This window comes from Tachypleus tridentatus, chromosome 6 (genome assembly GCF_004210375.1).
Source record: "Tachypleus tridentatus isolate NWPU-2018 chromosome 6, ASM421037v1, whole genome shotgun sequence".
Lineage (NCBI taxonomy): Eukaryota > Metazoa > Arthropoda > Merostomata > Xiphosura > Limulidae > Tachypleus > Tachypleus tridentatus.
The window spans coordinates 136485946-136508114 of record NC_134830.1 but is presented as its reverse complement, the minus strand read 5'-3'; the positions used below and the strand labels follow the sequence as shown (position 1 = coordinate 136508114).

The 22169-nt window shown below is 33.4% G+C and overlaps 1 protein-coding gene across 2 annotated transcripts in view; it reads right to left on the bottom strand.

Moving 5' to 3' along the window:
* Window positions 1-173: 173 nt before the first annotated feature.
* The window catches only part of LOC143253770 (mediator of RNA polymerase II transcription subunit 13-like), a 64209-nt gene continuing 42213 nt past the window's right edge, over window positions 174-22169 (bottom strand). For both annotated transcript variants that reach the window (XM_076508118.1, XM_076508119.1), the window contains exons 15-27: window positions 20529-21313; window positions 18839-19003; window positions 11046-11152; window positions 10186-10495; window positions 9696-9848; window positions 8755-8963; window positions 8144-8335; window positions 7385-7614; window positions 6130-6550; window positions 3423-3653; window positions 3096-3260; window positions 1907-2025; window positions 174-757 (exon numbers count right to left, since the gene is read on the bottom strand). In XM_076508118.1, the coding sequence (XP_076364233.1) occupies window positions 625-757; window positions 1907-2025; window positions 3096-3260; window positions 3423-3653; window positions 6130-6550; window positions 7385-7614; window positions 8144-8335; window positions 8755-8963; window positions 9696-9848; window positions 10186-10495; window positions 11046-11152; window positions 18839-19003; window positions 20529-21313 (3220 nt within the window). In that variant the 3' untranslated portion in view covers window positions 174-624. The remainder of the gene's footprint in view (window positions 758-1906; window positions 2026-3095; window positions 3261-3422; window positions 3654-6129; window positions 6551-7384; window positions 7615-8143; window positions 8336-8754; window positions 8964-9695; window positions 9849-10185; window positions 10496-11045; window positions 11153-18838; window positions 19004-20528; window positions 21314-22169) is intronic.

Below are 22169 nucleotides of genomic sequence, written 5' to 3'. Positions count from 1 at the left end.
ACTACTGTCTACTTTCCCAATCTTTGGTAAAATGTGACTGGTTTTAGAGCCGAGTCTCTAATTCAAAATGTTTTTTTTTCCAAATATAAATCTGTTGCTGTGCCATAAATACCAGCTTAACATGAGGTGTTCAAAAATACACTGAAACTAAATACAAAGAAACACCAACTGTAACCAGTATTTAATAAAGACTTTAATAAAAGTTGCACACAATTCACTGGTAACTTTAAACTTGATTTACTATCATTTTGTTTCAGATATAATGTACTCTCTGTACAAATGAACATGAAAAAGTAATAATATTTTTTTTTAATCTATCTTCAGCAATAATCTTAACAGTCCTTGATTCATTATATGCACAGTGCTGTTGGAATAAGACGATAAGGTGTGTATCCAAACAGCCTGTCACATACAAATATCTTATATACAAAATAAATAGTAGCAACTGTTTTCAGAGACAACAAGTGAGTAATTATAATAATTCTAATATATGAAATGCATCTCATTAACAGAAAAACAAGTTATTCTTCAACATTGGAAAACACGGTATTGTTGCACGAGCTACTCTCTAAACCGAAGCTAGGATGATGGCAGTGCTTTTTTCCCGATATGTTTACAAGGCAATCATAGTACGGCTTCAGCAACATGGTACTGTTGTATCAACACTTGAATGTGAATGGGCAGACACGACTGACGATCGTGGGTCACGGGGTCCAGAGACAACCACGACAGAGCATTGTAACCTTCCAAGACATATCTAGATGAAGAGAAATGATTGGATAGAATACAGAACTTCGTGTACTTTTTCTTTCTACTAAACTAACATGTACACTAAGTAAAACATGCTTAGTAACAGCAGGTTTCAAGTAGTGTAAAAGTAATAAATACAAAAATGTTAGATGTTTAACAAATAATTAAAGTTTAAATTCTGGGCTTTTCACTAATTACATTCTCATTTTTATTCATATTTTTTTAAAAAACAGTTAATAAAATACTTGTATGCATGTTCAGGAAATAAAAGCTTCACAGAACTTTGAAAATATGACTAGTTCTCAAAGAGCTAAAACTAATATTCAACACTTAAACTAATGAACAACTATTTTATTAAAAGGGTTTTCAGATTCTGGAAGAAAATCTTGAACACACTTGTTAACAGAAATTAATTTTGTGACATTCCTTACAAAATCAATAGATGGTATAACACCTTTTAAGATATAGTTGATCAGTTTGGTTAGAACACATGACAAGCTTTCTTACTGAAACAGTTTTATTAATTTATTATAAAAGTTTATGCCAAAGAAGCTACAACTAAACTATTCCTATAAAAATAGAAGCAAACGTTTATTGTATGTTAATAAGTCTGAATTAGATATGAAACTATGATTTTGAAGAGGAAACAGAAATAAATTATACAACATTAGAAACTTGCAAAGATGCTCAGATGGAACCATCCTCTTCCACAATTTGGAACAATAGCACATTCTTTATGGCATCAGCTTTACACATTTGGCTACTCACCTCCTTGCTCTTTCACAAAATTAAGGAGGTAAGATTGGAATGGATACCAAATTCAAATTTTTTATATAAATTAGGTTTATCCATATGAAATCATGTGCCAAAACAGTTTTCTAAAAAACTGCTTGACCATTAAATATGTTCTTGAAATTTATCAACCAATACTATTCAAATGAAAACTTTAATCCAGGATTAGTCTTACGTTCCTTATGAACTGGTTTTTAACAAGTTAAAATCTAACTAGTTCTTCATAATATAAATGCATTGGTAAACATATCATGATTCATAATTAATTAAGAAATTATTAAACAAAACAAGGATCCCTTTAAAAAAAACAACAACAAAATATCCTTTCCAAACATTCTGCTCGTCCAGTCGACTTCTGTCTTACCTAAGCACATCAGTAGTCAAGTTTGAATCCAACGGATGACAATTTCGGACATGCTGAGTGTTGTGGAGAAGTTCATCTGAGCTCTGCTGGACAGATGTTGAGTGGATGTGGAGGGCAGACTATAAGAAAAGAACTGAGTTTCAGTATGAAGTGATTTGATGATCTAGTATGATGAAAAACATTAAAACGTAATTTTAGCCATACATACAAGTTAAAAAATAAAAAGTCAATACATCAAATATACAGGAAAAAATCATCTAGAAATTATTATTATTATTTAAATTTCTAGTCTGTATTTTTCACACACAAAAAAGATCTATAAACCTAAAATAACTTTTTGTACTTACAACAGATGGCTAACCTAACCAACCCTTGAAGTCTATTTTTTACCATCTTTTCATACAATTCCTTATTTCACATAGACTTTGCTTAGGTTCATAAAAGATTCAAGCTTTTCAAGATGCATTGTTGTAATGTAGAAAAAATTCCATTACTTCGTTAAATTTCGGTCTCCTCCTGACTGCCAAGTGTCTAATATTAACACAGTTACTGGCTATATAACTTAAGATAACCAAGTAAGTGTGCTAAATGTTCATATTTATTCATTTTAACAACAATTTTAGTTACCAGCAGGTGGCAACAGCAATATTACAACTTTCAAATATTTTTAAAGTAACACAACAGGGTTTTGCAGCTTTATTTCCAATACCACTCCCAGTACTCGCTTGATGTAAAATATGACAAAATAGACTAATGAATATTTATTATTCTATTGATGTACTAAAAATTAATTTTGCTATACATTAGAGTATCACATGTTGAGTCAGTCAGGCTAGTCTATCAAATAGTCACTAACAATTATTATAAAATCTTTCTGAACATCACTACATTTCACCAGTTATACTTCTGACTGATAACAAAGGATTCAGCCTCTTATTATATGCTAGACTTTTGCAAGAACTGTCTTCCACTAAAGGTGTATTTAATTTTAATAAAACTTGATAAAACATTTGTATTCTGAACTTTGCAAATGCTCTTTGTTAACCTGAAGATGACCTAAGAAGGTCAAAACATTGTTTTGCACTTTATTTGAATTAAAGTTTTAATACCCATACCAGCTGTTTTGAGAATATATTTTTACTTCAAGTGGGTTTATTGTAATCAATGAAACATCCACCAATTTACAAACCTTTAAAAAAACTGGACAAGCATCCTTTAGGTGAGGACAGGAAGACCAAAACCATCCAGGCAATGGACCTGTCTTGGCTGTGGACACATAGTATCCAAGAGCCAGGGGCTGTTGTAGAAGCTGCAATGGTTCCTCCTGGTGCTCACCTGTTACTCTACTTGAGTTCTAAAATAATCAAAAAACAGATACCAAAAGATTAGAAACAGAATCAAAAAGTGCCATCAGTTCTAAATTTGGACATAGTGTACCTTCATTTAATATACTCTGTAGTAATACTGTTTGTTTCCTTGAGAGATATTAAACAAGAAAAAACTGTCTACATTGTACCTTAATAGGTCCATTATGGTGTAATGGGGAATGTCTGCCTACCCCACCTCCTGGACTTCCCAAATCACGACGGGGGGAACCTACTGGACTGTGTGTTGGACTTTCTGTCCATGTAATTAGATCAGTTATGTCTTGTTCTTCTGGAATCTCCAGTGCTTGGAAAAAATCATCATCTCCAAATGATGGCCCCAGGGAGTCTATATGCTCCTGATGAAAGGTAGCCTGGGAGGACTGAAAAAAACCACTGATCGTTAAACACCTTTTAAGAACTGAAACAGTAAGTTCTTAATCACGTAATTTTCTAGTAACATCTTGAAGGACTGATGTTACACAATTTTTCATAGCAAACATGTTTACAAAAAAGAACATTTAATTTTTTTCAATCAGCATAAATCACACCAGCCAACTGTTTCATTCAGCTCATGTTCAGTTGCAACAGTAAACATAATATGAAAGTGAGACTACACAATAAACAATGGAGAGAAAACAGAAAGCAAAAAGAAACAAATATAAAATAATTTTTGTTTTCCAAACTCTAATAGTGGTACCCCCTAACCTAGCAGTTTTTTTTTTTTGTTGTGCCTCCTCTCACATTAAAATAATTTTTCAAGTGATAGAAAAATCAATACTTCCTTTTAATAATACTTTAAAATGAAAAAAAAAAACTTTAAGGAGTAAATGCAAGAGAAAAAAAGCTTTGAGAGCAAAGTGATTGTTTTGTTATATAATTCTTCAGTTTTTTTCCTATCATTATTTTAGAGCTCTCTTACTATAAAACTGTGGAAAACACTGACATATGGTAGATGGATTTTCAAACTAACAACAGGTAACTTTATAAATATTAACATTTTTAGAAAGTAGAAAGACAATCTGAAAAACTTAAAATAATGAAGATTTTAAATATGTAATATACAAAAAAGGTAACCTTAAAATAAAAAGAATATACCATATTTTATGCCTTGTGAGATGCTACATTGTGGAACAGGCATCCTAATTTTGGAAAGACAATTCTAAGAATTAAAATTTTTGACTCGGTGACCAACACCTTGATGCAGCCAAATACACCATATTCTTTGGAGTATATTGACAATTAGTCAAACTTAATGTTTTATGCTACTGAAAATACTTGTAATTGATAAGTAATGAGACTATGATCTGTTTTGAGATGCTGTTTTGAACAGACTCTAAGCTAACCTCTTGTCTTGGAAGATGCACAGGGATTTTTCAAGTTATTTTTAAAAAAAATATGGCATAAAATATGGTAGGTTATAATAGACAAAATACAAAAATTCTCCACAAATTCTAAAACTGAAAATCATATACAATATAAGAAGATAATTTAATTACATAAAAGCCACAACTAATGAAACGTAACATTTAGAGTGTCAGTGTTTTAGTAAAAGTGGGCTGGGATTCTTCTTCAATAGGTGTCTGTGACTTGTTGGTGATAAATTCAAATGACAAACATACAGCATGCTATCTACTAGTATCAAAATACCATATCCAAAAGAAGCCAAACATATATTAATTTTTTATTTTATTTTATTTACATAATATCATAATTTATCTAACATTCTAAGTAATTCTCTTTTCTTGTCAAAAGTCAACAAAACTGATTCAATTACTTTAGAATCCAATTACCTTGACAAATTTTTTTTCTTGTCTGCATTTACAATACTGCTGTGAAACACCTGCTGGCTAACTTAACATAGTCTTTCACTAACTAACCTTTTTCTATCATCCTTAACTTGCCATACCTGCACGTATTTATAACATACAAAAGAAAAAGTCTAGAAATATTCAACCCTCTAGTAGCAACAACATTACACAACTAGAACTTGGAAGCTTCGAGTAAAATGATAAAGAATATTTTTAAAGTCTAGTAGCAATAAATAAACTGCATATACAGTGTATGAATCATAACATTATGATTATTACTGTTAAGAAAACATAATAATTAAATATTAACTCACTAAATTATAAGTTAAACAGTCTTGTATATACAACAGAATATTATACTAACAGTTGCAGCATAATAAGTAGCAATTACATAATCCATAATGAGGAATATAATAGTGTCAATTACTACTATTTTTTCTTGCATAAGATCGTATTGGTATGGTTCATATGGATTGTTTATATTATATATGTACATTTTATTGCAATAAAGAATTGTCCCCAAGTTTTATTTTAATATTAATTATTCCATTTGGGATTTCCAATGTCTTTTATATAACCATTAACTAACATTCTGGGATACTCCATACAAGTAAACAAAGACTCCCTTTGGGACCAAAACCACATGAAATACAGCTGTTGTAAACATCCCAAACAGCATTCTAGATACTCTTTTTTATAACGTAACATTTACCAATGGTACCATTGTATATCAGACTGAATATCACAAGAAAATTTCCATACGATATCTAACACTACGTCTAAAAACACGTGACTTTTAACACCAATATATTGGTTGCTTGAAAGTGATGTAAAAATAATGACAAGTATTATCAAACACAATGATAATTTTATGAAGGAATACTGTAAGCCTGTTTAAAATATTACCGTTTTCATTTCTTTATTGTTGTTGAGCATAAGTGCTGACAGTTTTAAAAACTCCCAGTACTGGTATGCTTAGAGTAACAAGTTTTTACTTTTAGTTCTTTAGAAAATTCCAGGAAAATTAACAAAAAACATAATACAATACCTGTGTAGTGGCAGACGTTGGATACACTAAGATCTGGGTACAGGATGCATCTTCTGGGGTGCTAAGTTCACAACCACGACTGCTACTTCCAAAGCGATTGTCTGGGGTGTACTGATCTGGCATTATTCTGAGGGAAGAATCAGGTTCCAGTGATACCAGACATGCAGACAGAATGCTGGGAGCATCGAGGGGATTGAGTACAGCACACTGGCTACATAACTCTCTCAACTGTCGACTGTAGCGGAGTAAATACTTTCTGCTTAGTAAGGTGGCCCAGTCTTTCAGTTCTCCGTGCCCTAGACGGCCCAGCCTTCCCACTACTAACCGCCACTGTTCGCAAGAGTTTGACATTACCCCAAGAATAAAATCTAATAACTTGTGAAGACCAGTTCTTCTCGATGAAGCCTTCTTACGATGAGGCCTAGTGGAAAGTGTGGTAACAGAAATGTAACTAAGTACAATGTAAGTACAAGTACATAGTCTTAAATATACAAAACTTTGTATTACTTCATTTTATGAGTGAAAACAGTACACATGTAACTTTATCTAATAGGTACATTTTAGTAAAAAGTTTATAACGTTTATGTGAAAGAATATTATAGCTAACTTCAACAAGATTCACTTTTAAAATACAAATAAATTCAAGACAGTTTTAATCATACCACCTGTGATTGTGGATAAAGTATCTCTTAACTATATCTACACTTACTGAAATAAAATAAGAAAAACCATGCATTAAATATTACAAAATAATAACCAATCAGTATTAAACAAATCATTATTTTATTTGTAACATCTCTCTGCAAGATAACTTGATTTTATTGAACAAGCATCTAGAAGTCAGGTTTTATAAACCACACAAAACAGATTTCTTTGTTAACAATACCATTTTAGAATCAGTAGTAAAACTAGTTTGCAGCAGTAAGATAGCTCATATAACAGAGAATTTATAAAGGCTTATAATGCAGTGAATAATTTATGGATATTCTGTATTTTTGTTTCATTCCTTTAATAATTAATATCAAAAGAATACTGAGAGAGAGAAATTGTGTACATTTCATTATAGCATGGTTGGAACATCATGTCACAAAGTTAAATTATACATTTAAGTTACATCCAAACTCAATAATGTCCTACAATGTGTTTTGCATATTATTAAAAAGAAAAGTTATTTTTACTAATTTCTAACAATAAAGTCAATACAAAAGTGTAAAATCATAGTTACATTTAGATTCATCTTTGGTCACAACTTTACCTGTCTGGAATATTAATGTTGATACAACAATTCTCTAACAAATCTCCTTTATCAGTTGTAATGCATCCTAGCAACCATCGATGGTCCTCAGTAGGGCAGTAGCAGCAGTAAAGGATGGAGGACTTCTCTCGTCTGTCTCCAAACATCTCACCAAGCTCAGTTTGTTTGTCTTTCATGGAGGCCAAAATGAAGGGAGGGGAGAAGAGTTTTCTTGGAACAGAAAATTTCTCCTAAAAACAACACATGTATAATGTTAGTATGCAAACATATACATGTTACAAGTTTTTCTTCAGCTAAAGATACAAGGAAAAAAAGAGAGAGAGAATGAAAACAACAACTAAAAGACACATCCTCATCACTATTCAGTAATACCTCTAAGTTATTTGTAAAATATTTTTTCCTGAAGATCTATTCCCAAACCTTTTTTAATTAATGGAGTTTGAGACACCAGTAACTACTAGTTTAATAAATGTTTTATGAGACATGAATCATGCCATCTCAAAACAATGGCAAAAAAATTCAAGTTAATAGAAAGTAAAAACAGAACTTTTGCTTTTAAAATTTACATGGAAGAACTGACAAAGTCCATGTGTATATATAAAAAATAATAAATACTTTGTAGTCCACTTTCTAAAATGATAATACTCATTTAGATAGCAATCACATGAAAATATACCATACTTTAAAGTTCTAATGTATGTTACAACAACAGAGTTACTTTTATAAAAGATGAAAGTTGATCATTTTTATGGAACAGACCTTCTTCTGTTTCTGAAACTGTTCCTGAGCAGCAGCAGGCCCAAAACCTGTCAAAGACTTGACACCTGGTGGATGATTAAGCAATCGACGACACTGGGAGTACACAGAAAATGCTAATGCTTTCAGCTCATACTGGTGCTGGCTGAAATTTTCTGGTTTGCCTATGGAGAGGATGGAGTCTAACCGAATGACCTAGACATAAGAAATGTTACTAGAAATGATTTACAACAGAAGGAAAAATGTATGATGTTGGTTGGTTTTTTTTTTTTTTTTTATGACTGTAATAATTTTGATAATCATTGTACCCTGTAACTTGAAACAATATTAGAACTTAATACCTTACACAATCACTGCTACTAATAATAAACAAATTTAAACAGATCTCAAAGTGACCAATTTGATCTTTTAAAAAAGTAAATACCTGGAACTGATGGAAAAGCATCACTCTTCTGATACATGTAGTAGAAAAGTGGGTGAAACTAAACACCATTTTGCAATAGCAATGTTTTATAAATACTAAATAAATTTTTCTAATATGCAACTGTGAATACAATTGAAGATATTTCTGTGAAAGATACATAATTCTAATAACAACACAAAGAATAACATACCTGTACTTGAATACTATTACAAATTGACTCAGGTAGGTAATGTAACATATGTCTGTAACACAATAAGAGTCCAAGACTTGACAGGCGATACAAATAGCTGTCTGGATTTCCAAACGTGAATGGCTCTATTAAGTATACTACTAGTGCTGGATGCTGCTGACCATTCTCTTGTTCCAATGGTTCAAACCCAGAGGTTTCTTGCTGGCTTTCTGTTAGAAATAAAATAGAGATTTTATCAGCATCAGTTTTGGTAGTTACAAGCAGTTAACAATGTGATTTGTATGTTACAACCCTTACACTAATAAAGCAGTTACTGATTAAACAAGTTAACTTTTCCTAAATAATAAAAATATATATATACACACACACACAGATGTATGCATATGCATGTTCATAATTTAAACAAAAATTTTATGCAAAAAAGAATTAGTAATACTTAGGACTTATTTGTTTAAAGCTAAGCACAAAGCTACACAATGAACTTTATGTGCTCTGCTCACCATGGGTATCAAAATCTAGTTTGTAATCCTTGAATGTCTATGAGCATACCACCATGCCACTGATGGGGTAAAATAATTAGGATTAAAATAAAAATTAACGACACGTTCTAATACCAGCAAATCACTTTATACCTAACTCATTCCACTTTCTTCTGGTACTGTTAAAATTGACTTTACAAAGCAATTTTATCAATGGATACCAAAACAAAACTCACCACACAGCACATTTCTATGCCAATTAAATAAGTGATGGAATTTTCCATGCAATTCAGAAGACTATCTGAAAAGTGGAGACTTCATAAAACTAATCCATACTATCAGTAAAACGTTTATACAAAGAACATTTTTTTTTTATATGTATGACTTTTCATTAAGACCTGTCTTTGTACAACATATACATATATATTCTAAATGAAGAAATGACATTTTTTTTTTTTTTACCAGGATCTTGAGATCTGGTAGAGTGCTCCTTCTCCTGGTGGTTATCTATGTATGATGATGACAATGGAGATGTTTCTGACTGAGATTTGGAATTGACTGACGAAGATCTGGAAAATGTGACCTTGTCCAGAAACTGAGTAGCAAGATATGGAGCTGTATAAAAAAGCAAGACAAAATCTTGTAAAGTGTACAATAGAACAATCCAATAAGAACAATGTGATACTCAAAATTATTGTATGTCTTGTTTGTGAATACAAGATAACAATTTTCACTGCTTTCTTATCAAAGTCACAGGTTAAAAACAGAAATTTCTTACTATGACAATGAAAAATATGCAAGCTTTAAAACACTTCTTGAGAATTTGGTTCTTTAGCAAAATTTTAAATTTATGTGAGGTATTAAGAGGTTAAAAATAACAACATGTAACAATGATTTTAACATTCTCCTCAAAAATGTTTCTCTTTATAAATTCAGAGAAACATCATCTCACCAAGATGGTGCCGACAAACTTGAGCATAAAGCTTCAACTTTGAAGCTACTGGTCCATTCCCAATTAAATTAAACCATTCATCTACAGGTTCATCAGCTAATTTTCTTGCTGCAGACTTCCCCACACGCATGATTCCATCTCTTAACACTTTGGTAATGGGAGAATGACGACCCAAGCGACATAACTCATACATGCTGCTCAGTTCTTTGAAGAAGAATCGCACCCGATTCAAGATGAAGTCACTGTCCGGAGCAACAACAACATAGACAATGTCTCGAGGTAAGGAGTATGGTTCAAGCAACAGTTTGTCCTATAGAACAAATGGTAAATAGAAACAATATTCTGATAAACTGATCTTCAATGCAAGTTAATTTAAGCACTTCTACATGATGTACCAGAATGATGACTCAACTTCAAGTAATGACACAACCAGACCAATTATGGTTAAATTGTGTTACTTAAAAACTTCACTGTCATGTGTAAAAATGTTATAAAACACACAGCAGGATACTAAGCGACAACTTAAGATTATTTCTTACAAAGGTAATGAACATTCAAAAGTCATTAAGTCCAAATGTGTCTTGTAGCTTAACTCTCAATCATTTGCTATACAGTACTAAATCTATAAAAGGACTAACACAACCAAATTATAGTGTTGCACAAACACAGAAGGTGACAGGTACTTTAATACAAGAAACAATTAAGATGACAATTACCACCAATAAAAAAGATGACAAGAACTTTAATACAGGAAAACAATAGTTTCACATTATCAGGTAACTGTTAAATATCCATCACAGAGACAAGATAATTTTATTTAACAAGTTTAAAGTGCTATAGATGTTCCAAATGAAACTTACCCATAGTTTCAGTGCAAAAGGAGAAACAGCCAACCAGTCTTTATCATAACCAACTAGCAGTGATGGAATTGGTTGTGGTTCACATTGATCTTCTGTGCTTGCACCAACTGAAAGTTTATAATGAACCACAATCCATTAAAAAGTACACAATGATGTGATGAGTATTCCAAATCAAATCACTATTTAAATCTTTCATCATCATTGCAATGTAAACTCATCATAGGGCATACTAAATAAATAAACAACTTAAAAGTTTCAACTTTTCACTTCATTGCACTGGTACTTGTGTTTTATTATAATTCCATATACGAGGTCTGTTCAAAAAATACACGGACTGGCGTCATAAAACAAAATGTACTTTATTTAGAAGTTACAGGTCTGGGACCCCTTCAAAGTACTCTCCTCCCCAACGCACACACTTATCCCAACGGTGTTTCCACTTGTTGAAACAGTCCTGGTACGCTTCTTTTGTAATGTCCTCCAGCTCCTTCGTTGCATTTGCCTTAAACTTGGGAATCGTCTCAAATCTTCTTCCTTTCAAGGGTCTTTTGAGTTTGTGGAACAAGAACAAATTGCAAGGAGCAAGGTCAGGTGAGTAGGGGTGGTGGTGAAGAACAGTGATCGAGTGTTTGGCCAAAAACTCAAGTTCTGAGGGCTGAATTTTGCAGCAACGTGGTACATCTTCAATTTTTCGGTCAAAATCTCGTAACAAGATCCAACTGATATCCCACACTCTTCAGCAAGCTCCCTGACAGTCAGACGTCGATTTGCCCGCACCAGGGTGTTGATTTTGTCGATGTGTGGGTTGTCAGTTGACGTGGAAGGACGTCCAGGATGCTCATAATCTTCAATGGACTGTCGCCCATCCTTAAAACGTTCATGCCACTTGAAACATGCCGTAACGCTTCATAGCAACATCACTGTAAGCCGTGTTAAGCATAGCAAAGTTTCAGTCGCAGATTTTCCAAGTTTAACACAAAATTTCACAGCAAGTCGTTGCTCCTTCAGGTCATTCATTCTGAAATCCGCCAAACGAAAAAATCGCACTTCACTTAAAACCGCGTAGCTAATACACAAATGAAGATATCTGCAATCGGGAAATGGCGTCGTAATCAGCTGATTTGTGCGAACCTAGCGAAACCAAACAGATTCCCCTGGAACCAACTGGAGCCACGCAATTCAAACAGTCCGCATATTTTTTGAACAGCCCTCGTATACTTTATTCAATATAACTAGTCTTTAAACAAAACAAGATTAATTAATGAAAAAAAATAGTTTACAAAAAGACAGACAACAATGGATTTATTTTTCAAGTTTAATTCTTTTTCAAAACTTTGCTTTTGCTCTAAATTCCCTGAATAGTAGGTCATGTCACATAATTTTAAGTACATCATCTCCAACAGTACAGCCAAGTCCTTAACTCTACGTATGACAAAATCCTTCCTCAAAGAAACAGGAATAAAATGAGTGATGCAACCTTTTCAATAGTCTTAAGAGATATTTTATAAAAAATGAAGTTAGTATGTTAGTGTAAGGAATATACAATATGTTTCAAGAAGATATTTTTTAAGTGTATCAAAATAACAAAAGTTAAAAACTGTTACCCATTTCTAGCCAAGTCGAGAAAGTGAAATTATTATAATGAAAAATTACTTCCACACAAAATGTTACATTTCTCAACAGGATTGCTATCTCTGCAGCTTTCACCTGCAAATATTACAAGGCTACGTCACAGCATACACGTGAAAAGTGTATGAGTAACAAAGGGGAATAACAAATAGACAAGCATTTATAGAGGTGTGTTGTGTAGACTAAGTTGTTTCAGCTCAAGTGTGAGTGTACAAAAACTAAACAGTATTATCATAGTGATTTCAGCTTTAGCGATGATGAGAAGGGTACAACAAGTTGGAACATCATGAAATGGCAAAAGAAACTCTCAGACTGTATAGTAACAAAGAAGAGATACTGGTAATTTATGGTAACAAACAGAAGTTTCTGAAACTAAGAGGCAGAAGGAGTTGCTGTCCAAGGGCACAGAGGCAAACAGAGTATTAAATATTTTAGGCTAGAATATTAAATCTGTTGAGATACATTATTTTTAAAGTGGGTTTCTTGTCATCAAGAAATTTTTGGTTGGTTCTGGAACAAATGGTTCATTTATAATGTCATATTGCTGAATTTCTTTTACAGACAGCGATACTGAAAAACATTAACAGCACAACCAATGTGAGGTGGTAGAAATTTACCACTTTATTTGAAGTTATGCTGATGTAGGTAGGCTGTACCCAAATCCTTAATGGACAAACATGGAATTAGGCCTGATTTAATGCAACTTGAATGTAGGATAACTGAGGATATCATTAGTTTCGCTGTAGTTAATTTTGACAGATAAGTACACTTAGCTTAGGCTTAAAGAGACTTTGATTAGTTAGCCTATAGCTGATCTCACTTTTAGGCCAAGTTACAAATAAACAGTATGCTTTGTTAGCCTATCATAGGCCTAAGAAGGATTTTGTAAAGTTACACCTGTCATGGTTTGATGAATTATCCTTTACCAATTCAAGCTACTTAGTCATATTTTCATGAAAAATGTCTTAAGAATGAGAAACAAAATATATGATAAACTTTTTTTTTTTACAGAGAATAATTTAATTATATGTTGTGTTGGAGTATCCATAATTTAAAAACATGGCTTTTAATAGTCTTATAACATGCCACTTCTATTAACATAAATAACATTGCATATTATTTTCTTGTGAATTGCAAACAAACAGATAAAAGTAAAAACAATAAAACTCCAAGAATAATGTCATGTTCAAAGCAAAATAGGTTGCAAACAAATATACAATTAAAAGGTAATATACACAAAAATATTTGTATATTTTACTTTCTCTCCTTCTAATACAGTAAATATGAACATAAATTAATAATGCATGTCTAAGTGCACCAATCATGTTTTTAACAAGTCGAAATGTGTCTTAACTAGAGAAGAACGGTGTTCTGAACACTTCCTGAAATGAGAACTACCTAGTGTTTTCATGTTGAATGCTCAATTTGACCAGTCTTTAAATAATCATTTGGTAAAATATGGTAATAATGGAAGGGAAAAAGCCTCATATCTTTCCTCCTTGATCTTTGAAATGATTAAGAAATAATTTGCAACCAAATTTTTGTATAAAATGGTGTTACCATTCACAAATGTAACAATGGTACAAAACTAAAATATGAGCAATTGTGAGCTGAGTGTCACAGAGATCATACTTTGGTAGATCATTCTGAAAGGGCACAGCCCACCAAGGAAAGAGAAGAAACAACCCCAGGTTGGATGCTACAGTATGCATTGAAGCTTGGTAGGATACTGCAAAGGAATTTGGAAACATCAGAGATGAAGAAGAAGCATTCATGAGACTAAGTGTACAGACTCTGGACTGATAAAGTGCAGAAAAACCCCATGCAGAGTATAAGCCTCATATGATGTACAAGGTCCAACATCTTTGGAAGGCTTGGCAGAACTACAGACCCATAGTACAGCTTGGATAATATGAAGGCATAAAAGACCTCAAGCATGGAACACTAATACACTCCCCAAAAAGTGGAAGAGAGGGTACAGATGATGTTCCATGTCTATGTACATTTGACATAAAGCTGCTTAATATTAGGAATAAAAGTAAACATGAAATCAAACAAAAGCCCCAAGAATTTGGTCTCAGGAATAACAGGAAGACAATCATCATGGAGACAGAGCTTAAGATCAGAGTATAAATCCCGTTAGTGTAAAAAATGAATGCAAACTATTTTAGAAGGTAAAACCATTTGCTGTGGTCCACCCCAAAAAGTAAGTGAGAGAAGTCTGAAGCTGCCACTCATGAAACTTCACATTCGATGAATGAAAAGAAATAAGGAAATTGTTTGCAACAGTAGGATGAAGCTGTTTAATGATACCACTGATTTTGATAGTGAAAAGAATGACAGTCAAGATAACTCTGAGGAACTGCTGCCATGTAAAAACCTACAAATAAAAATAGGCAAATGGTCACACAACCCAAACCTCCATATAGTGTCATAAGTCTTCTCAAGATCAAAGATAAAAACAAGATGCTTCCTCTGCAGGAAGACCTACCTGATTGAGGTTTTGAGATGAATCAGACGGTCCACTATGGAGTAGTGTGGACAGAAACCACACTGGGTGGGTAAGAGGAGATTGTCTGATTCAAAGAATCAAACAAGACAGGAATTGACCATCCTTTCCAAAACCTGACAGACAGTCAGTCAAAGCAACTGGATAATAATTTGAAAGAATCTTAGATCCTTTCCAGGCTTTGAATAAGGGAGAACAATAGCCTTTAGCCAAGCATAAGGAAAAATATTCTCTTGCTAAATCTGGTTAAAAACTATCAGAAGAGCAAAAGAGGGAGGTAAAAGATAGTGTTTAGTATGGATGCTCTATTAATGAAGAGCAAGCTTAAATTACACCAATATAAACAGGTGATTGTAATCACAGAGACAATCTGTCCAAATGTAAAGTGGTAATCTCTCTACTCAAGACTTGATGGCCAAGAAGGCAGGAGAAGAGATAGATATGTTGGAAAGGTGTGAAAAGTATCAGTGATGCTCTTTACATAAGCAACTTGATGGTCATTGGATAACAAGAAAGAAAAGGGATGGAAAATATACTTCCCACTGACCATCTGGATTGTGTCCCAGAATATTACAGAAATGGTGGTAGAAGAGATTCTGGTGATGAATTTAATCCAAAGTTCATTTTGACTTTAACACATGACCAGTCAGGCATAGGCATGAGACTGCTGGAAAACACTGTGATAAGAAACAGGTGAAATACCTGCAAAAGATATCCAGGTCCATTTTTGAGCCTTCCCTGTCAGCTGGCAGGCAGCAGACCACAATGGACAAGTATACTATGGAAAACGTATAAAGGTTTTGGAGACAGAATGAACAGCTGATTAAATTATACATTCAGTTACTTCATCCACATAAATGTTAAGATGAAAGAAGAGCAAAATCTCATTCCAAGAGAGCAGTGAAGGGATGCCAGTCAGCCTGCTCAAACTTACTCCATGGGACATTGGTCAGCTGACATCAACTGTGGCTAATTTCCTTCAAAACAATGGGAAAATTATCACTGCTCCACGGGTCACTGTAACCCTCAATGAAAAAAGTGTCGGTGAATAGACAGGTAAATCAATAACAGTAAAAGACTCTCTAGGTGCATGAAAATAGGTAAAAAAACCTGTACTGAAAAAAATATTGTGATCTGAAAGCATACACTCCACAGAATGACCCCCCCCCCATCAATATTAGCACCAGCAGATCTCTGTCAGAAAAAGGAGACTCCAGTGACTGAGGGCATGACTGTAATGATTCTGCACCTCAAGGCCCAAAGAGATGAACCCAGACAGCCAATGAAAGCAGTAGTGGGGACAGAGACAGGTGTAAGTACAGACTTGTAAACTCATGCATTTACAGAGGATAATAAAAGGCTCTTAGCATGATGAAAGAAAAACTCCCAATGAAAGTACAGAAAGAGAAAGATTGTAGCAGAGGAATGGAGCACAGCAGCACACATTTGAAATGGAACTGGGGACAGCAGTTCCTGGGCCCCAGAATAAGAGATGTTTTTTCACAGTAGGTAAACACTATACCTCTCTTTTCTTCTATCCATTTAGGGTAAGAATGAAAGTGCAAAGTGTGGGAGTAACCACAAGTGATACAGTAAGGGTTTAGTTGACACCTGTAAGTGTCAAAGTGTTTGCCACCACCACAAGCACGCAAAGAACCGTAAGAAGATACCTTTGAATGTCCGAACTGCTAACATTGGAAACACACAAGAGGGTTAGGAATATCAGGCTGTATCTTACAGTCTAGATAATTTGCTTTGAAGTGACAAATGGACACTTTGATGTAAACATCAATACACAGCAGAAACTCCTTGACTGGAGAAACCAGCAAGAATCTCCAACTCTGGAATGTTTCTCAAATTCCTCTCAATGATAACTCCTTGTAAGGAGCTCAAAGTAGCATGGGGAGTAACCTCAAAAGGTACAATCCTAATTGCTTTTGATTTCATGAGTTCACTGCATACTGATGTGATGCGAGGTTTCCACCAAGATGTCTTCAAAATGTAGCTTCTTAGGTGACTTGGAGAGCCAGTAGTAAGCCCCTCTAATACCTTATGAATTAAAAAAATGAGGTACAGGAACAAAATGTGGAGATGAATGCTATTCAGTCTTCCAAACATGGTTGTTTTTCTATCAATGAGTTTTCTATTGCTTTTCTTCTGGTTCACTGATTGCAGAATCCATCCAAATGAAGAAAATTCAGTGCCCACTGACCATGAAACTCTAAGAGCAAATGTGCTACAATGCCAAACACTGACATCATAGCTAAACCAGGGTTTTGTGAGCACTATACTCAAACACTAGCACTAAACACAATGCCCACAAAACTTATCCAACATTGGCACTTTGCTGACTTTATCCCAACTGGACCAGCTGACTGCTCCTGGTGGAGCCATTCCAAGGCCACTCCTTCTAAAGGACTTCAAAGTTAAAGTGGTATATTAAAGAGTCACTTATATAAAATGATCCATTAGTGACACCCTTCAACCACCATTATCCTCCACTCCCCCCCCCCCCCCCCTTCATGGGATGCCATGCACAGAAAATAAAAAAGTAAACTGAAGATACAAAACCATTCATGGGAAGCCACTACACCATGTAAAGGAACCCATCTTGAGGGGTTTAAATTTTGGGGTGCTACTTTTATTACAGTTACAAGTATATAATGTTTTGAGCATTATTTATGTTGTTGAACTTGGATTAACAATCAAAAATGTACATATATAAAAATGTAATACAGGGTGTTCGGAAAGTCACTGTGCAGTTTTGTAATCATATACATATATAAGTGCACAGTGACTTTCCGAACACCCTGTATAATTACAAATATATACACACCTATAGACCAAGGCATACACTTAGCTATGAAGTAACGATTATTTTGAAAAACAAACATAATATGCAGGAGGAGAACTTGTGCTATATTTATTGTCACAAGGCCTTGAGATGTATTAATCCACTGCTGTTCACACTGCATGGTAAACAAACTTTTTGAATTGTATAGTAACAAAAGTATAAACGTATGATAATGTTGTTTGGTCATATCAGTAGATTCATAAGTACAAGAAATGGATAAAAAGATAATTAAATCCACCAAATCAATAAAAAGAGACATGCAAGAAGTCACCTGAAACTACACACACACAAGTTCACCCAGAAGGCACCCACTCATTTCACACAAAATACTTAAAAAGCAACTGAAATTGGAAAGAAATCTTGAGCAAAAAATAAAATTTGACTGGTTTATACATTGTAAACCTCCAACTGAAAGTGAACTGATGGGCCACTGTACTAGCCAATAAACTTATATACAATGGTCAAGTAGACAACATGTATGAATCTTTCAGGATCCAAACTTTATGGACTGATTAGAAACACAACAAATCATTGCTTAAAACTTTGGTCTACATTAACAGACAAATTCTGACTTTGTTTATAAGTGTTATCAGTTAGAAAATGGTAACATTTTTACTTGTAAAATCAACTTAATATGACTGGACACACAAAGGATCAAGAAATATTCTGCAACAATGAAAACTGTAAAATTTCTACATGATTTTTTATAACAAAATCTTCTCAGGATTAATAAAACAATTATATTACACAATTAATAAAAAATAAAAAGTTTTAAGTATTAAATGAGATTAGAAAGCATACCTCTCCCTGCTAGGCGGTGAAACTGTCTCCATGTTAAAGGACCTGAAACAGTATAGGTCACCTCCCACATCCCTTGCATAGTCTTTTTTTGCACTGCATCTTGTAACAGTGGTTGAATCACTTTAAATAACCTCACTATATCATAATTACTGGCAGGAAGCTTGGCTGTGGGATATGAATAAAAAAAATGACTAAACCTTTCAACAATTTCTTTGTGTTTATTGTTGTTAGTGTAAAAGAAAAATAATTAAACATATCTGGGGAAAAAACTTCTAAGCTCCTCTCTTAAGTTAAATCTACTCTAACTTTTCAAACCACAACTCAAACTCAAAATTTAGCCAAGTTTGCTCAATCCAACAAATGAGACCAGACATTGAATATAATCTATGTATTATAGATTGAACTGACCAAAAATTTATACTGAGTTCTTTATATTATGTTTGACTTTTTTTGTCGGAGTAATTTAGGTATGGCCACTTTATACTTGTGAGCCAGTTTCATACCTAAAATAAAGCCTGGGGTGGTGGAAACTAAATTATCACTTAAAGTGTATTGGAATATTTCATATTTAAATTTTAATTTCTGTTGTCTACTATAGACACTCAATTATATGGATTTTAATAAACAGTTAACATTTGAAGAAGTTCTCAGAAATGTCATGGGATTAGTTTGGTTGGTCACAGTTCTGTTTTACCAGTCTGGCAAAAATAACGATTTTTAAAAACAGGGAACACTCATAACAGCATCATGTCATTTATAGCGATGGTGTACACATTTCAAACAGTTATAAAACAAAAGACTTCAATCACAGTAGAGTTATCCTCTGTATAACAACAAGCATTTAATTTATACATAATTTAACATATGAAAGAAAACTTTTTAAAAATGAAGACAAAAGCCCTGGTCTACCTCAAGACAAAAGCCCTGGTCTACCTCATGAAATGTTGGTTAGTCACTGACAACCCTTTCATTCATGTAGTTTATTTCTCCACATTTTATTAAATTGTATCTGATCTTAACAGCTGTAAAACATATTTATGAAGATACGTTAGAATACACACGACAGCAGGTTTGAAAACTTGAATTATGTTATGTAGTTGTATTACCAAGGTAATAAATATAAAACTATAAGGTGAACAAGCAAAAACAATTATATGTAGTGCTATAACCTAGATAGTGAGTTTTGAGTTGCAGTACAAGGTTACTTACATTGATATTGATAATAAGAAATGAACTCTACCGTAAATTCATGTGAATTATAGTCTCTTCATAAAAAAGATTAATGCCAATTTTTAATGCACAATACAATTTGTAGCTAGTAATCAAATTTCTTTCAAGTGAGATGTTAGAGATTCAAATGAATGCAGTATTCATTGTTTCATAATGTGTTATTGAAACTTACAAAATGAACACAAAATGAATTTCCTAATATTACACTGGTTGCTGTGTAGTAACACAGATATGTCACTACCATGAAATACTTCTTATGACATAAGTGAGAACATTTACTGAATTAGCTTTTGTCATAAGAAGTATTTCATGGTAGCGACATATCTACTGTCATGCCACAACAATTTGACAAAACAGACAGAACAAGTTTAACTCAACAGTTACCAAAAAAACTGACAAGAATTTAGATTAGCTTGTATGTGTTAGGAAACAGGCAGATGGATAAAAACTCATCTTTTACCTGGTATATAAGGCCACCTGTGAAGACAGTCAAATTTGTTTTCTATCCTAGCTGTGTTCTCACCATCCATAGCATGATGACCTGCTTCTAAGGCTAGTAAGCACACTGCACAGCCATCAAGTATCTGGAGTGTATTGCACATGGCTGTTTGACTTTCCATGCCAAACAATCGAGCTGTAAATAGCCATGAGGAGGAAGGATGAAGAACAGAGCACTGGGATTGTACAAGGTCTAAAATGTCTTGAGGCACCTTCTCAAGCAACTGCTCTGGACTCATGCTGCTAGCTCCGACAATCTCCCCTTGTTTTACTGCTGTTTTCAGCCGTTGGTGATGTCGATTAATGGGTTCCTTTTGATAACCTGTTATTTCTAACTCATCTTCATAAAAAAGTCCAGAATTGTAACCCAGATGTCTATTTATTACAGCACTAAAACCACATGTACACTTATACTGATGTTCATCATTCTTCTGAGGTACCATTGAGTCAAAGAGGTAAAGGCCCATGTCTGTGCCCTTAATATTCATATTACACACACATACAGTACAACTAGAAAAATTGTGGTCTTTATAAACATTAAGCATTGAATCAGATAGAGCAAGATTTATAACTAAACTGTTTGCTTCAGGTATTGCAGATGTGCTATTATCGATTGAACCTAGATGCTTATTTAAGTATGATGATGAATTAGAAGCAGGTGACTGTAGTTCATAACTCATTGGAAATGACCTGTGTTCAGAAAGTACCATGTAGGGTTCGGAAGGTGGAAGCAACGACTGATGATAGCTATATTACAAATAAAACATTTATCATTAAAGTACTGATGAAAGACAAACACCAAATCTTAGTTTAGTCCTCACAACTTAATTATTGCAAAGTTACTTTCCATTTAGCCCATTTAAATATAACTCTGATTACTTTACATATTTTATATACACAACTATTAACAGCTGAAAATGCAGTATTTCACTGTAAGATTAACATTTCAGAAGTATTATAACATATTGTTAACAGCTAATATAAAAAGGGGAGATCTTCATTTTAATAAAAATAACATTTAAAAATGATGATAGCCTTCTTAAAATTATATCTCATTTCTAAATCAATAAAATGTGAAATTCTAAAGGCACTCGTGGTTTACTGCATTATGAAAACAGAATTATCATAATTACTAACAACACTTTGTTTTCTGTGTAGTAATACTAAAAGATTCAAACATTTCCTAAAAAATTGGCACTTTTGTTGATTGCAAATGTTGCAGCAATTGAATTCTGCTCTTTAATAACTCTTTCTAATATCAGTAATAAACCAAACAACACAGTTTCAAACAAAACAGTTTTTCACTTCACTCCACGTACAATTCATGTTAAATGTGAGCAAAAGCAATAAAAAACACTGCCAAATGCTTTGCCACAACTACTAATTCATACAATCAAAATCAATATACACTGATGGCCAAAATCCTAAGGCCAATGAACATAAAGAAAAAATATGCATTTTGCAATGTTATAGTAAACCACTTATTTGAGTAGAGCTTTGAAAGATGAAAATAAGGGAAAATAAAAATAAAAAACGTTTTTAGCATTTAATAGGGAAAATGTGAACACTATGAAATCAGCCTAAATACTATCTGGTCAAAAGT